Here is a 17,100-nt window from a genome sequence, read left to right on the forward strand (position 1 = left end):
TAAGATTTTATACAGTTGGGGCAAAAGTTTTTAATTTCTAGCATTATTTTCGTTTCATACATTCCAGTACTTTCAATTTGGAAACCAGCAGTAAGATCAAGCAATTGCATTTCTATATTTTAGGGGGTAAAGTCACCATATATTTTTGCTTTGAAGCATTTCACATTTGCCTCATTGAAAAATGCATGTCATCTAGTAGACACCACACCAGCATGAACATCATCATATCATTTAGGCACTATAATGGTAAATGTACATTATAACTTTGTAATTAATTCTGAACAGGTTATGCACTCCACAACAGACATTTTTTAATCTGTAGGGAAAAAACCCAATCATGAATACATTACATCATTTCACTAATATACTAAGGATATTTTGGAGTATTGTTTTTTTCTTTGTGCTGGTGCTGTATTCTCCTGACACTTATCAACTGAGTGGCAGTTATTACGCTGTCTGTGCCAAACTGTGCACATACTTCTGTCGAGCCTCAAACTGGTCAGCTGGTCGGTTGTATGGTGTCCACACTGGCTCTCCCACAAAGAGTCTCATTGCTTTCACATAATTCTACAAACCAAAAAAATTAACACTGCAATCATTTCCTTTTCTAATTAGGATAAAAACTGAAAGAAGCGACAAGCTGATACCTTGAGGAACTGAGTGTGTGAAATAGCTCCAAAGTATGCAACATAAATTCCATTTTGTACACATATCTCAATTTCCACTAACACTGTTAATTATAATATTTTAAAAGCTTACAACTAATAGTACAACTTTTTATAACATTTCTGTGCAGTGCGCCAGTTGCTGCCTGCTAACGCATGGGTATATTTCTTTTATTATGTAGTCCCAGGGCTACACCTTTAAAATTTAAATTAAAAGTCTCAAACTCTGTGCTTCTTCTCTGGGATCAGACCCCAGTGTTATGGATCTTAGGAAAACTAAAACCTACTCAGTAACAAAAAACACAACAACAAAAAAAAAGGGGGGGGGGGGGGGGGGAACTACAGTGGGGGAAATAAGTATTTGATCCCTTGCTGATTTTGTAAGTTTGCCCACTGACAAAGACATGAGCAGCCCATAATTGAAGGGTAGGTTATTGGTAACAGTGAGAGATAGCACATCACAAATTAAATCCGGAAAATCACATTGTGGAAAGTATATGAATTTATTTGCATTCTGCAGAGGGAAATAAGTATTTGATCCCCCACCAACCAGTAAGAGATCTGGCCCCTACAGACCAGGTAGATGCTCCAAATCAACTCGTTACCTGCATGACAGACAGCTGTCGGCAATGGTCACCTGTATGAAAGACACCTGTCCACAGACTCAGTGAATCAGTCAGACTCTAACCTCTACAAAATGGCCAAGAGCAAGGAGCTGTCTAAGGATGTCAGGGACAAGATCATACACCTGCACAAGGCTGGAATGGGCTACAAAACCATCAGTAAGACGCTGGGCGAGAAGGAGACAACTGTTGGTGCCATAGTAAGAAAATGGAAGAAGTACAAAATGACTGTCAATCGACAAAGATCTGGGGCTCCACGCAAAATCTCACCTCGTGGGGTATCCTTGATCATGAGGAAGGTTAGAAATCAGCCTACAACTACAAGGGGGGAACTTGTCAATGATCTCAAGGCAGCTGGGACCACTGTCACCACGAAAACCATTGGTAACACATTACGACATAACGGATTGCAATCCTGCAGTGCCCGCAAGGTCCCCCTGCTCCGGAAGGCACATGTGACGGCCCGTCTGAAGTTTGCCAGTGAACACCTGGATGATGCCGAGAGTGATTGGGAGAAGGTGCTGTGGTCAGATGAGACAAAAATTGAGCTCTTTGGCATGAACTCAACTCGCCGTGTTTGGAGGAAGAGAAATGCTGCCTATGACCCAAAGAACACCGTCCCCACTGTCAAGCATGGAGGTGGAAATGTTATGTTTTGGGGGTGTTTCTCTGCTAAGGGCACAGGACTACTTCACCGCATCAATGGGAGAATGGATGGGGCCATGTACCGTACAATTCTGAGTGACAACCTCCTTCCCTCCGCCAGGGCCTTAAAAATGGGTCGTGGCTGGGTCTTCCAGCACGACAATGACCCAAAACATACAGCCAAGGCAACAAAGGAGTGGCTCAGGAAGAAGCACATTAGGGTCATGGAGTGGCCTAGCCAGTCACCAGACCTTAATCCCATTGAAAACTTATGGAGGGAGCTGAAGCTGCGAGTTGCCAAGCGACAGCCCAGAACTCTTAATGATTTAGAGATGATCTGCAAAGAGGAGTGGACCAAAATTCCTCCTGACATGTGTGCAAACCTCATCATCAACCACAGAAGACGTCTGACCGCTGTGCTTGCCAACAAGGGTTTTGCCACCAAGTATTAGGTCTTGTTTGCCAGAGGGATTAAATACTTATTTCCCTCTGCAGAATGCAAATAAATTCATATACTTTCCACAATGTGATTTTCCGGATTTAATTTGTGATGTGCTATCTCTCACTGTTACCAATAACCTACCCTTCAATTATGGGCTGCTCATGTCTTTGTCAGTGGGCAAACTTACAAAATCAGCAAGGGATCAAATACTTATTTCCCCCACTGTATATATATATATATATATAGAAAAAAAAAGACAGCTGCTAACTGCAGCCTCACAGACACTAGAGGGTGCTGTGTGATCAGAGTTGAGAAAATAATCAAACTACACATTTATAAAAGAATCAGAAATGCAAGAGCACGCATTATTGTACTGTAGCATCTTAGGGCCCTGTTTACTAAGCCCTGTTATAGGCGCCTTAACATTTTTAACACACATTAACCATGTACATGCCTACAATATCCCTATAGGCGCCTACATGGTTAACGTGCATGCTAATTAAAAATACTAATGCGCTTTAGTAAACAGGGCCCTTAGTTTGCAGGCTCGCTGTAAATATGATCAGTTTTATGTTCTGGCCAATCCCTACAAATGAACACAGAAAAAAAAAATTGAGAAAAATGAAGGCATTCACAATGCTGGCTTTAAGAGTTCTTAGTATGATTAAGAGCGCAGACCACTACTGATCGCTACATTGAAACTACCTCACCTGTGCCATACACACAGAACAAAGAAAGACCTTCATCAAATAGAGAATTGACCACAGAAACTGAAATATGCAGATTAAAAACTAAACTGGGAACCCCAAGAAGCCAGCAACACTTAAGATAAATACATTTCCTTCTTAAAGTGCTCATAATACCCAACACAACAGAAATACACAAATCACAAAGCTGACAAAGAAAACAAACAGCTTCCATAAATAAACGAGCAAACATTTCTAGGTGAAGTAGGAGAAACAGCAACTATAGCAGCAAAATGTGTCCTGCCACCAGGACAGAAACGTAATCTGAACAGAGTATTTATCAGCCCTACAGTCTTTGAACTGTCTTTGTTATTTCTCTTTTGTACTATGTAATAATTCCTTTCACCACTTTGTGTGTTACTTGGCAACAAATGCATAAATAGTCATAGGGATGAAAATGGCAACCGAGCCAGGTGGAACCAAAAAGATCCACAATGGGCAGGAGTTACCATTAACAAAGACAGTGCAACGCTCAGTTTCACCCAAACTGATTTCAGATCAAGAGCCCCTATGCTGTCCTTGGGTAAATACATATTAAATAAATAAATAAACATTGAGCTAGCCCTGTTTTACACACATTTTCATCCAGAGTAAAGCGATGATAAATGCCAGCAGGAAGCGTGATCATATCTCCTTTCTCCATGTAGATTCGAATCCACTTGTCCTCTTTATCTCTTACATCAAAGTATCCACTTCCATCCAGGATGTAGCGAATTTCATCATCCAGGTGTAGATGCTCTTCAAAGAATATTTTTATCTACAATGGAAGATAAACAGTTTTTCACTCTGCTTGATAACAAAATTAAGCCTGCTGTATCCAAACCTCACAACAATTTTATATTACTAGTAAAAGAGGCCTGTTTCCAACAGAAATGAAACAGGTGCTAGCAAGGTTCCAGGGGCCCCTCCCTCCCTCTCTCCTCCGAGTTCCAGCTCCCCTCCCCTCCGAGTTCCATGCCCCCCAACCTGCCTCCCTCCTTGTCCTCTGAGTTCCAGGCACCCATCCCTATCCTCCGAGTTCCAGGACCCCCCTCCCCCCGAGTTACAGGCCCCTCCCCTTCGAGTTCCAGGTCCGGCCCTCCCCTCCCGGTCGAGTTCAAGGAGCCCCCTCCCAGTCGAGTTCCAGGTCCCCCTCCCCTCTCTCTCGTCCCCCTCCCGCGTCCCATGCCCTCCGAGTTCCATGCACCCACTGTCGTCCAAGTTCCACAACCCCGTGCCTCCCTCCCTCTCTGTGTGTGACCTCCCAGTGGAAGCAGGACGTGTGTGGCAGCCCCTCCCATTCGTAAGCGCCAGCTGTTCTGTAAAACGTTTTACCTCGTGGTCCACCAGCAACAGTGAAGTCGAGCAGGCACGGCACGGCGCTTCAGACTGACTTCACTTTTGCCTTCTGTTTCAGCTCTGCCTCTGGTCCCGCCCTCATTTCCTGTTTGCGGAAGGGCAGGACCAGAGGCACAGGTGAAACAGAAGAGAAGGCAGTCTGATGCGCCTTGCCTGCTCCACTTCACTGTTGTCAGCGGACCAGGAGGTAAAATGTTTTAAAGAACAGCCGGCACTTAGCACTTATGAAGGGGAGGGGCTGCCGCACACATCCTGCTTGCACTTGGAGGCCACAGAGAGAGAGGGAGGGAGGCGCGGGGCGGTGGAACTCGGAGGAGAGGGGGGGGCGTGGAACTCGGACGGCAGTTGAAGGAGGGAGGGAGGTAAGGGGGCATGGAACTCAGGGCGGTGGAACTCCCAGGAGAGGGGGGCCGTGGAACTCGGATGGGAGTGGAAGGAGGGAGGGGGTTATGGAACTCGGGGGCCCGATTCTGTACTCACCTCCGGTGGCTGGTGCTGGCTTCCCTCCCCTCTCACTTCCCATTGGTCTGCCCTGTGACGTCATCCCCAGGGCAGACCAATGGGAACTGTGTTACGAACCCAGGCATCCAGTCTGAGGTGGAGGTGCAAATGCAAATTATTATATAGGATTTTAGCTTTTAACTCAGTTGCTATACATATATTTTGTCGACAGGAATCATTTTGGTTGGTTTACAAAGAAACTGAATCATAAAATGTGCTGAAATGTAGCCCCTTTCCATGGAATTGCTCAAGGCAGGTTTACAAGCATGTAAAAAAAAAACACACACACAGTCCTATTTTAGACAGGTTGGTACATCTCAAGTTTCATCAGTATTTTAGAACAGAATCTGCCAACATAGAGCCTGTTCCAAAATACAAGGGAAGGACATTTATATACCATGCGCATGCTTTATATACCATGTGCATGCAGCATAAACATCCATTTTAACAAAACAGATGTAAAAAAAAATAACAATGTGCTCACAGCCAGCATATAAACGGGTATGTGCTGGCATATACATGTTATCATCTTTGTAATTTTGGAAACATAACCATTTATTATCCTGATACTCTCATAGAGACCAGCAGGGGCATAGCCAGACCTCGCAGTAGGAGGGGGCCAGAGCCAAAGGTAGGGGGGGCACATTTTGGTATATCGCACCCCCCCCCCCCCCCCCCGCAGCAAATACCTTGGCTGGCAGGGTTCCCCAACCGCTGCCAGCAGAAGCCTTGTCCAGCGCCAGTCTCTGGCGCCACCATGTTGCCTTCTCTGCTGTCACTAAAAGGAGCGTGCCGGACATGAAGGGGAAAACAGAGCAGGGCAGGCAACGTGGCAATGCCAGAGACCGCCGCTGGACAAGGCTTCAGCTGGCAGGGGTTGGGGATCCCCGTCAGCAAATCCAGGGGCCCAGAGGAAATTTTGTGGGACCCAGGCCCCTGTGGCCCCACGTAGCTACGCCACTGGAGACCACTTTCCCTTGCCAGTTTGGCATTTGGGAGGGGGGAGGGACAAAACCACTGGGGGATTGAGGAAACCTCCTCTAATCCCTCTAGTGGAGTGCTGCTCAATAGAAGCAGTTTGCCAAATCTCAAACATGTTTGATAGCAGGTGTAACTCCCAATGTCAGTCTTCTAAGACATAGACATTTAGTTCCCTTCTGGAATGGAGAATAAATGTATTTGCCTGCAATGCCCTTGTCTCACTCAGACACACGGTCCACACCCCCTTGACATTCACATGAATATCCCAACTTCCTAAAAATTGGGACTTAGACATTCATGCATGATAAAACATTTAAGTGCTAGTGTATGCACATCTCAAATGTGAATAGGGCTTGTAAAAGTACATAAGTAATGCCACACTGGGAAAAGACCAAGGGTCCATCGAGCCCAGCATCCTGTCCACGACAGCTGCCAATCCAGGTCAATGGCACCTGGCAAGCTTCCCAAACGTACAAACATTCTATACATGTTATTCCTGGAATTGTGGATTTTTCCCAAGTCCATTTAGTAGTGGTTTATGGACTTGTCCTTTAGGAAACCATCTAACCCCTTTTTAAACTCTGCTAAGCTAACCACCTTCACCACGTTCTCCAGCAACGAATTCCAGAGTTTAATTATGCGTTGGGTGAAGAAAACTTTTCTCCGATTTGTTTTAAATTTACTACACTGTAGTTTCATCCATGCCCCCTAGTCCTAGTATTTTTGGAAAGCGTGAACAGACGCTTCACATCCACCTGTTCCACTCCACTCATTATTTTATATACCTCTATCATGTCTCCCCTCAGCCGTCTCTTCTCCAAGCTGAAAAGCCCTAGCCTCCTTAGTCTTTCTTCATAGGGAAGTTGTCTCATCCCCGCTATCATTTTAGTCGCCCTTCGTGTCACCTTTTCCAATTCTACTTTATCTTTCTTGAGATGCGGCGACCAGAATTGAATACAATACTCAAGGACAGCGATAGTACATAATTCCATTATCCAAATCACAATACTCAATAAAATCAGACTATAACTCAATAAAGCACACCACAATTAAATAAATCATACTGAACAGAATATCATAAAGAAATTAGACAAAAGAGCCTTTAATCTGAGTCAGTTAAAAAGTTATCTAAGAAAATATAGATTAAAATAACCTAAAGTTAATTACATGCTAAATAAACAGCCATGTGGGATAAACATAAAGGAATCCTGTTCAGAAGGAATGGATCCTCAGGAGCTTAACCGAGATTGGATAGCAGATCCGGTAGTGGGAGGTGGGGCTGGAGGTTGGGAGGCGGGGATAGTGCGGGGCAGACTTATACGGTCTGTGCCAGAGACAGTGGTGGGAGGCGGGACTGGAGGTTGGGAGGCAGGGATAGTGCTGGGCAGACTTATACGGTCTGTGCCAGAGCCGGTGGTGGGAGGTGGGGATAGTGCTGGGCAGACTTATACGGTCTGTGCCAGAGCCAGTGATGGGAGACAGGGATAGTGCTGGGCAGACTTACACGGTCTGTGCCAGAGCCGGTCGTGGGAGGCGGGGATAGTGCTGGGCAGACTTATACAGTCTGTGCCAGAGCCGGTGGTTGGGAGGCGGGGATAGTGCTGGGCAGACTTATACGGTCTGTGCCAGAGCCAGTGATGGGAGACAGGGATAGTGCTGGGCAGACTTACACGGTCTGTGCCAGAGCCGGTGGTGGGAGGCGGGGATAGTGCTGGGCAGACTTATACAGTCTGTGCCAGAGCCGGTGGTTGGGAGGCGGGGATAGTGCTGGGCAGATTTATACGGTCTGTGCCAGAGCAGGTGGTTTGGAGGTGGGGCTGGTGGTTGGGAGACGGGGATAGTGCTGGGCAGACTTATACGGTCTGTGCCAGAGCCAGTGATGGGAGACAGGGATAGTGCTGGGCAGACTTACACGGTCTGTGCCAGAGCCGGTGGTGGGAGGCGGGGATAGTGCTGGGCAGACTTATACGGTCTGTGCCAGAGCCAGTGGTGGGAGGCGGGGATAGTGCTGGGCAGACTTATACGGTCTGTGCCAGAGCAGGTGGTTGGGAGGTGGGGCTGGTGGTTGGGAGACGGGGATAGTGCTGGGCAGAATTATACGGTCTGTGCCCTGAAGAGCATAGGTACAAATCATCAAAGTAGGGTATACACAAAAAGTAGCACACATGAGTTGTCTTGTTGGACAGACTGGATGGACCGTGCAGGTCTTTTTCTGCCGTCATCTACTATGTTACTATAAACAGCCATGTCCTTTACTCATTTTCTAAATTTCTGATAGTCCACAATGTTTACAGTGTTGTAAAGCTTGTAAGGGGTTGAGGATACAACTGTAAGCACAAGAGATGGCCTGAAGAAATGCTCCATTCTAGATCCACGTGGTCCTAGCAGGAGAATAAAAAAAACATAAGATGATTCTTCAAATAAGGTCCTAAGTCTTTAAAAGTCATCTAGTAAGTAGCCAATGTAGTCATCTTAAGAGTGGGTTTAATATGATCCTGTCAGTTTAAGCTTAGTGGCATTCTGAATATACCATAGCTTCTGAATGTATTTCAAAGGAAAACCTACACAGTCTGAGTTGCAATAACTGTAATATTATTAAAGTGAGGATTACAGTTGCAAAATAAAAGAAATAAAGGATATAATGGTCTGTCTAGCTCAAGTTGCAAAATGATATGTGATGCAGCAGAGATTTAGGGGGTCTTATTTAGATTTGTATCTACAATAATCCTCAAGATGCACATTTATAAGTTATGACAATAATATCTTATGTAATGCTGCGGAAGGGCCTCTCTCGTTTGGACCCCATGTATATATCCAAAGAACTTGTATCTTAAAAAGGATTTAAATCAGGGATTAAAACAACTGCTCCATATTAACAAACACTATCCTTTTCCAACCCTCTTTCTGAAAGCCTCATTGTTCACTTTGGCCCCTGCTTCCTTGGACCCAATTGCTCACTCTCTCCTATCCCAGAATGCCACTGCTCATTCACATATCTCCCATAACTTACTCTCGTTCCCCACTATTCACTCATCTATCCTCCCTAGGGTTGCCAACTGGCCAAGATTTTTAAATAGGTGGATAGCTTGTTTCTGCCTACTGCCATACTCCGGGACAGCTCTATCATTGAAACCTTCCACCGTCTACCATTGCTTCTCCATCCTACAAATTCCCTCTCCCCTCAGTCTACTGTTCCCTGCTCATTACTACCACAGCACCCCAGACCATAAACCTTCAGTGGCCGCAATATTCACTTGTGCTGCTAACTGTAAGCTCCTCAACACCAGTGGACGTTTCTACACAGAAATATGTTGGTATGTCTCATATGCTCCCCACTACTAAAACTCTGATTCCTTTATATCAAACCCAATCCCATACTCTCCCCAATCTAAATTCCCTTGCCAGCCAAAGAAATGTATCAGTCTTCTTGCTGTCTTTATCTCTAGAAGCAATTCACATGTAAGCAAAGTTACCTTTTCTTCATAGTTGGGTAGCTTGTCTTTATGGATAGTTATGATATCCATCCAGGAATAATTTTCCTCTTTCCGTATCCATGCCAAATGTGGATCGGTCTCATAACTGTCTGCATCTAACTGAAATGAAGAACATAAGACACTTATTCTGAGATCCTCACCAGTAAATCCATAATGAGCACAGCATATATTTATTATTTATTTATTTTTAAAACCTATAGACCACCTATAACTAGGTGGTTTCCATAAAAACATTCATAATCAACTGTAAATACAAAAACATTACTCAGCAGTTTTTTAAAACTGCTTAAGGTCACAGCATCGCCGATAGTTCATTCCACAAGGAGATTCCAGCTGACACAAAAACCGAAGAATATCACAATTGCATTACTGCATCAACAGAAATACACATAGTAGATTCTGATCTTAACATGTGTCTGGGATGATACACCCGCAGTGCATGCGTCAGGTAAAATGGAGCAGAAGCAAACAACGCCTGATGAACAATTGTCAGCACCTTAAAATTAATCCTTTGTGCCACTGGAAGCCAGTGTAGTTGCTTAAGAGCAGGTGTCACATGTGAAAATCTAGATAAACCCACAATTGTTCTCACAGTCAAAAAAGTCTTTGTTCTGTTGCATGCTGACGTGCAGGACGTCAGACTCAGAGAACAGCCCAGTGACAGCACTCTACGATGCCATGCAAAGAACATGGACTCAATTTCCAGCTCAGGTCTTCCACCACTCATGTTGCCTAGAAAAGGGATGGATGTTGCAGAGGCTGCACCCAAAGGCCCGGGGAGGGGGAGTCATAGTCCCTGTGAACAGTAACACCCAATGGCCAGAGTTAGGGACCATGATTGTAGAGTATTGGAAGGAGCCCTGATGCATGGCTACTTGCCACGGACGGCCATTGTAATGGCTGGACTAATAGCTGGGACGTGAATTTATAATAGAGGAAAATCTCCAGGCAGGCATAGATGGAAGTTCATGGCACCAGATCCCAGCCCTGATCCTCACTGAACTTGAAGGCCAAAAGAGTAGGAGGAAACTCCCAGGCCAAACAGAAAAGCAGTATATCAAATCCATGACCCCTTTCCTCCCCACTAAAATGTAGCAAAGGAAGTAAAGGTAAACTGGTATGAGAACAGAATCCATTCAAGGATATTTTACAGTTTACAATCACTTTATAAGGAGCTACAAATGATTTTCTAATTAAAGAATATCAATTCTGACACCAAAGGAAGCCCCCAGCAAAGACAATGCCAAGCTAAAAAAAAACAAAAAACCACAAGCTTCAAATAGGAAACAAAATGCAGCTGCACATCATCCATAATCCAGCTGAAAAATCCTTTCTGCAAAATTATATAGCTAAATTTATAATATTCAAGCACCTTTCTGATCTCATGTGCAACTTTCTTAAATTAGTCCCTTTATTTTCTTACTCCTCTCTTACCTATCTATATATTCTATGTTGACACTGTAAGTATACTATGCCATACCTTGTATTGTTTGAATATTTTTACTGTTTGACTTATTCTTGCTGTACACCGTCTTGAGTGAATTCCTTCAAAAAGGTAGTAAATAAATCTTACAAAATAATTCATAAATATACAATCACTGGCAAATTGTATCCAGTAATAAGAAAAAATAGCCTAGCCATCCTCTCTTGGCAGCCAAGATTGGGCTCCACAGCCTTACACCGGTACGAGTGAGTGAACTTATTTCTGCTACATCAAACATGGCAAAATCAATAAAATCCAACATTGGGCACTCTTCCAGGATCAAGAATATGGGACCAAATTAAGTCTGTTGGACACTACCTTTGAACTGTTTCATCAGGTTGTTTGCATTTCAATCACACCAACTTTGACTGACTTTTCCCCTTGCACAGCTTAAACAGCCACAAAATCCTAATTTTAAGATACAGAAATATTCACATCCCAACACAACAGCAACAACAGAATTAAAATCAAAACAAATAGGCAAGACCTTATTTTTTTGTTTATATTGCTAACGATATTTTGCTGCTATTGGAAAATATCAGTACTCAAACTATTTCTAGGTGAGGAAAGTAATGGGTTGGGGTTTGTCCTCTCCAATATCACCCCATAAAGAATTAAAGCTAAGACAACATGATTACTCCAGACAGAAAAGCCAGGCAGACTATAGAAATAGCGGTACTTGGCCTCCTGTATTTCCTCACTCGTGTGCTAGAGTGTAGCGCCCTGGCCTAAACGCAGTAGCGTTCTACTAGAATGGTTCTCGACTTTCTGTGACTACAGTACCCCTTTCAAAAGTCTGAGATGTCCTGCACACTCCCAGCACCAGAAAATCCAAAATTCACAACAAATACTCCATTTACACTTCAGTGTGGTCTGTTTTTCAAATGACATTTAACTGTCAAATAACAAGTGCATACAAATCAAGTCTAGCCTTGTCTTGTCTATTTCCCCTTTCCTACCAGATATCCCCCTTAGTGGAATAGGTGTTTAGTAGATCTAGATTTTATTATGTTTTAAATTGTAACCTAGGTTCCTTTCGTTTCTCCCTTTTTATGTTCAATTTTAGAGGTAAACCACCCAGATTGTCCTTTTTGATAGGCGGTATATCATATATTAGTGTGGCAAAGTTGGTAGTACTGTGATTGCTAAAAAGCACATTACGGGCCTCTTTTACTAAACTGCGCTACCGATTCCCGTGCAGCAAATGAGAGGAATCGCTAGCACGGTTTAGTACAAGAGGCCCTAAATGCGGTGCTTTTTTGTCTGACTCTGGCACCAGTTTAAAGGTCCAAGCAGAAGGGGGAAGCCATCATGTTTTTACAAAGAGAGTAAATCAAAATGACTCATCTACTTTAGAGGGAGGGAAAGACCTCAGTAGCTGCCAGCCTACCTTCTTAAACTGCTATAAAACAGTATAAGGGTGGCTTACATTGAGCTCATTTTTCAATCACTCTTCTAAAAAAAACCTCCCCCCTTTTTTTTAAATAATAATAATGCATTTAGGTGTCCTTTTACCAAGCTGCGGTAAAAGGATCCCTGCAGTGGCGTCGGCGTATGGGTTTGCCGAACATGGAGGCTCCCTTTTACCGTAGTGGGTAAAAGGATTTTTTAAAAATGGAAATGGCCACATGGTAAGTTAAGCACTTGGCGCATGGCCATTTCCTGGGGGAGCCCTTACCGCCTCCTATTTAGGAGGCGGTAAGGGCTCCCGAGCTAACCTGGCGGTAATTGGGCAGCATGCGGTACTGTCCAATTACTGCGAGGTAAGCCCCCACTGCTGAAAAAAAAATTTTTCAGCACTGGAAATGGCACACAGCACACACCGGTACGACCGCCAGGCTCCTGCGGTAGCCTACTTGTAGTGCCAATTTGCTGCACATCATTGCCACGGTAGCCCTATGCTGCTTTGTAAAAAGGCCCCTTAAATCTTTTTTTTTTTTCAAATCTATGTTAATAAACTCACATGGACGCAGTTTGCTCCTCAATATAGAAACCAGTTATTTTACTTCTTCAGCTTCACAGCTGGGAGAGGGAGGGGGTGATAGAATTTGGGGTTTTCCTCTATGTCTGTTGGCTGATGTTCGGAGAGCCATAAGAACACAGGTCCTCTGGTGCTGTAATTGATGTCATTTTTTTAAGTTTGGAGGGGGGGAGGTTTGTGCAGGGTAATTTTGGTTAGTTGTGGAGGGTGGCTGGGGGATTTGGGGTGGGGAGGTGTAAGGTTTTTCAATGTTTATTTAGGAGAAGATTTCTTAAGACACTGTTCTGTCTGTAATTACTTTGCTTTGTTTAAGCATGAACTCACATGAACCACTTAAATCCATATTTATGTTATATATAGTATATATAAAACTTATCTTGTCAAAACGTTGTCATATAGGACCATAACTGTGGATCCTTCAATCCCATGTCCCTACGGTGACCTTACCATTTTCCACAATGTCTTCAGGGGACAAATACAAGACAACCATAACTGTACTGTGGACCTCTATCAAACTCTCCTAAATCATCAAACATCCATTCTGATTTAAGAGAGTATGACTGAAGTCCACAGTACAATATAGAGTCATGTCATCAATGAATATGCTGGTGAACATGTTATAATTGTCTTGTATTTGTCCCCTGATGAAGCCATTGTGCGAAACGGCAAGACCACTATAGAGACATGGGATTCAAGGATCCACAGTTATGGTCCTACATGACAACGTTTTGACAAGGTAAGTTTTGTATATACTGCATGTAACACAAATGTGGATTTAAATGGTTCATATGAGTTTATTAAAATATATTTGAAAGAAAAAGATTTAAGTGCATTGCTACTATTTTAAAAAGGGGAGAGGTTTTTTTAGACCAATGATTGGAAAATGAACTGCATTTAGCCTACCCTTACAAATAGCACAGGTACTTACTTACCTGTAGCAGGTGTTCTCTGAGGACAGCAGGCTTTATATTCTCACAAGTGGGTGACGCTGACCCGTGTCGCTCAGTCCAGAATTTAAAAAAGTCTAATGAAAGCTTTGTGGAGCGTGAGACATGCTCCACCGCTCATGCGCAAGTGCCTTCCCACCAGCCGCAAGACCGTGGTCTCCTCAGTTTAATACTACAGCAACAAATAAAATGAAAAACTACGAAGTAGACAAGGGAAGGTGGGAGCGATTGTGGGAATATAAAGCCTGCTGTCCTCGGAGAACACCTGCTACAGGGAAGTAACTGCACATTCTCCAAGGACAAACAGGCTTATAATTTTCACAAGTGGGAACCCCTAGCATCCAGGCTCACTAAAAACAACAAACATTGGTCAACTGGGCCTCGCAACAGTGAGGACATAACACAGATTAAACCTGAAACTATATACAATCCAAATGAGAGTGCAGCGTGGAACAGAATAAAATGGGCCTAAAGGGTGGAGTTGGATTCTAGACCCCAAACAGATTCTGCAACACTGCCCAAACCGACTGTCACGTTGAGTATCCTGCTCAAGGCAGTAGTGTAATGTGAATGCCTGGACTGAAGACCACACTGCAGACTTGCAAATTTTTTCAACGGAGGCTGACCTCAAGTGGGCTACCAACGTAGCCATGGCTCTGACATTGTGAGCCGTGACATGACCCTCTATGGCCAGCCAACTCTTGGCGGCCATTTTGAATCGGCACCGCGATCACGAACAGGTAGGAAGCATGCAGGGCAGCGCTCCGGGCAGGAAAGAGGGGGCTCTTTCCTGCCCCGAAGTGATCACTAGACCACCAGAGCAGTGGTTAGGTAAGGGGAGAGGGGTGACGGGGTGTGTGACATGGGGGAGGGGAAAATGTGACAGGGGGCGGAGTGAGGGACTAGGGGGCATGTGATGAAACTACAGTGTAGTAAATTTAAAACAAATCGGAGAAAATGTTTCTTCACCCAACGCGTAATTAAACTCTGGAATTCGTTGCCGGAGAACGTGGTGAAGGCGGTTAACTTGGCAGAGTTTAAAAAGGGGGTAGACAGATTCCTAAAGGACAAGTCCATAAACCACTACTAAATGGACTTGGGAAAAATCCACAATTCCAGGAATAACATGTATAGAATGTTTGTACGTTTGGGAAGCTTGCCTGGATTGGCCGCTGTCGTGGACAGGATGCTGGGCTCGATGGACCCTTGGTCTTTTCCCAGTGTGGCATTACTTATGTACTTATGTGAAAGGGGGAGGGGCACATGTCCTCCTTTGGGGGGGGGGGGGGCAAAATATGGTAACCCTACCCTCACCCCTAAATAAAAATACATAAATAAAGCTGTAATGCTTTTGTCAGTAGGACCGATGCACTGACCCCGCCTTGCTGTCATATGCTCCAGTGCCCTGGGACCTCACCAGTGTTGCCAGGTGGGCGGTTTTACCGCCCAATTGGGCAGTTTTCCGCGACCCGCCGCGGGAAATTTTTGCCCGCAGCGGGTCGCGGTTTTTTGGGCTTTTTTTTTCTTTTCCGCGGTTTTTCAGGCGTTTTTTTCGGCCGCGTGGGGCGGTGTTAGTGACGTTTTGGGCGGGGTTAGTGACGTTTTGGGCGGGGTTAGTGACGGGGAGGCGGGGCAGGTGATGGCGGGGGGGGGTGTCAGGGGCGGGGTTTGAGTTTGGGCGGGTTTTGGGCTGTTTTTAGGCTGGATTGGGTGGGAAAAAAACCTCACCAAACCTCAATAATGAAATGGTTCTTTCTGCCAAGACGGACCCAGACCAAAACGACTGAGAAGACACCATCAGTTAGTAAAGCTAAACCTGGAAAGAAGTAAGTCTAGAGATGGAAAAGAGAAATACGGAGAGATTTTTTTTTTTCAACCACTAAACTGGAAGTCTGTCTGACCCAAAATAAAAGGAAAGAAGCGTGCACGCAGTAAACTCCCTCCCAGGGTTAGATAAGCGAAGGAGTCTCTTCTCCTATAATGGGGTACGTACGTTAGGCTGCTGCTTCTTACCTACCTTCCAGGAACGGACCCCGAGCTGCCGCAGCTCCTCGCAGCTGACCGGTCTGTTCGGCTGAAGCTGATGCGGTTTCCGCTGGTCCTCCTGGGACTCATCCATGTACCACGCGACTACCATGGCGCCGGCTACTGCGGCCCGCGCTCGGTACTACTACTACTATTTAGACTACACGCCGGACGGGCCAATAAAGGAGGAGGAGAAAGAGGAGAACGTTCCGGTCTCGGGACAGGAGGGAGGAGACAGCGCACGGAGGCCTAGCTTTGTTATGATTCTGCTCGTTTTCATCAGAAGCTATTGAGTAATCGTAGGTTTGAGATTCGCTGCAAAGTTCACAAAGGGCTCACGCAGAAAAAAACGGACAGTGCTGCTAACTGTACAGCAAACAGAATAGTCAAAAGAAGGTACTCGTGGAAGAACCAGGGCCGCCGAGAGGGGGGGACAGGGGGGGACAAAAGTCCCCGGGCCTCCAGGGGGGCCCGGCGCCGAGTCCGTGGGTGGTCGCCCCTCCGTCCCTCCCTCCGAATTGCAAAAGCGAATAAGCGATCTTGTTCAGTTCACTTCTTACTTCGTCGGGGGTTACGGCGAGAGCAGCACGCAGACGCAGTAAAAAGCGTGCAGGCTCCCGCTTCAGCCTTCCCTCGTTGTCTGTCTCTCAGCTCTGGTCCCGCCTTTGAGGGCGGGACCACAGACAACGAGGGAAGGCTGAAGCGGGAGCCTGCACGCTTTTCCCTGCGTTCTCTTCTGCATGCTGCTCTCGCCAACCCCCAACGAAGTAAGAACAAGATCGCTTTTGCAATTCGGAGGGAGGGACGGAGGGGGGCCTTGGAATTCAGTCGGATGGACGGAAGGAGAGGGGGGCCTTGGATCTGGGAGGGAGTTTAGTAGCGCTATAGAAATGATAAGCAGTAGTAGAAGGGCCTTGGATCTTGGAGGGAGGGGGGAGGCCTTGGATCTCGGAGGGGGGGGCAGGCCTTGGATCTCAGAGGGGGGAGAAAGAAGAGATTGCTGGACAAGAGGGCAGGGGGGGAGAGAGAAGAGATTGCTGGACAAGAGGGCAGGGGGAGAGAGAGAAGAGATTGCTGGACAAGAGGGCAGGGCAGAGGGGAGAGAGAAGAGATTGCTGGACAAGAGGGCAGGGGGAGAGAGAAGAGATTGCTGGACAAGAGGGCAGGGGGAGAGAGAGAAGAGATTGCTGGACAAGAGGGCAGGGCAGGGGGGAGAGAGAAGAGATTGC

At 45.5% G+C, this 17,100-nt stretch overlaps 1 protein-coding gene across 1 annotated transcript; it reads right to left on the reverse strand.

Moving 5' to 3' along the window:
• Positions 1-16,330, reverse strand: LOC115459133 (1,2-dihydroxy-3-keto-5-methylthiopentene dioxygenase-like). Its single transcript, XM_030189006.1, has 4 exons — positions 15,864-16,330; positions 9,415-9,534; positions 3,699-3,878; positions 1-567 (listed from the first exon to the last, which is right to left on the reverse strand). The coding sequence occupies exons 1-4, from the start codon at positions 15,981-15,983 to the stop codon at positions 448-450; spliced, it is 540 nt and encodes a 179-aa protein (XP_030044866.1). The 5' UTR covers positions 15,984-16,330; the 3' UTR covers positions 1-447.
• Positions 16,331-17,100: the final 770 nt, after the last annotated feature.

The sequence above is a fragment of the Microcaecilia unicolor genome, unplaced genomic scaffold, assembly GCF_901765095.1.
Source record: "Microcaecilia unicolor unplaced genomic scaffold, aMicUni1.1, whole genome shotgun sequence".
Lineage (NCBI taxonomy): Eukaryota > Metazoa > Chordata > Amphibia > Gymnophiona > Siphonopidae > Microcaecilia > Microcaecilia unicolor.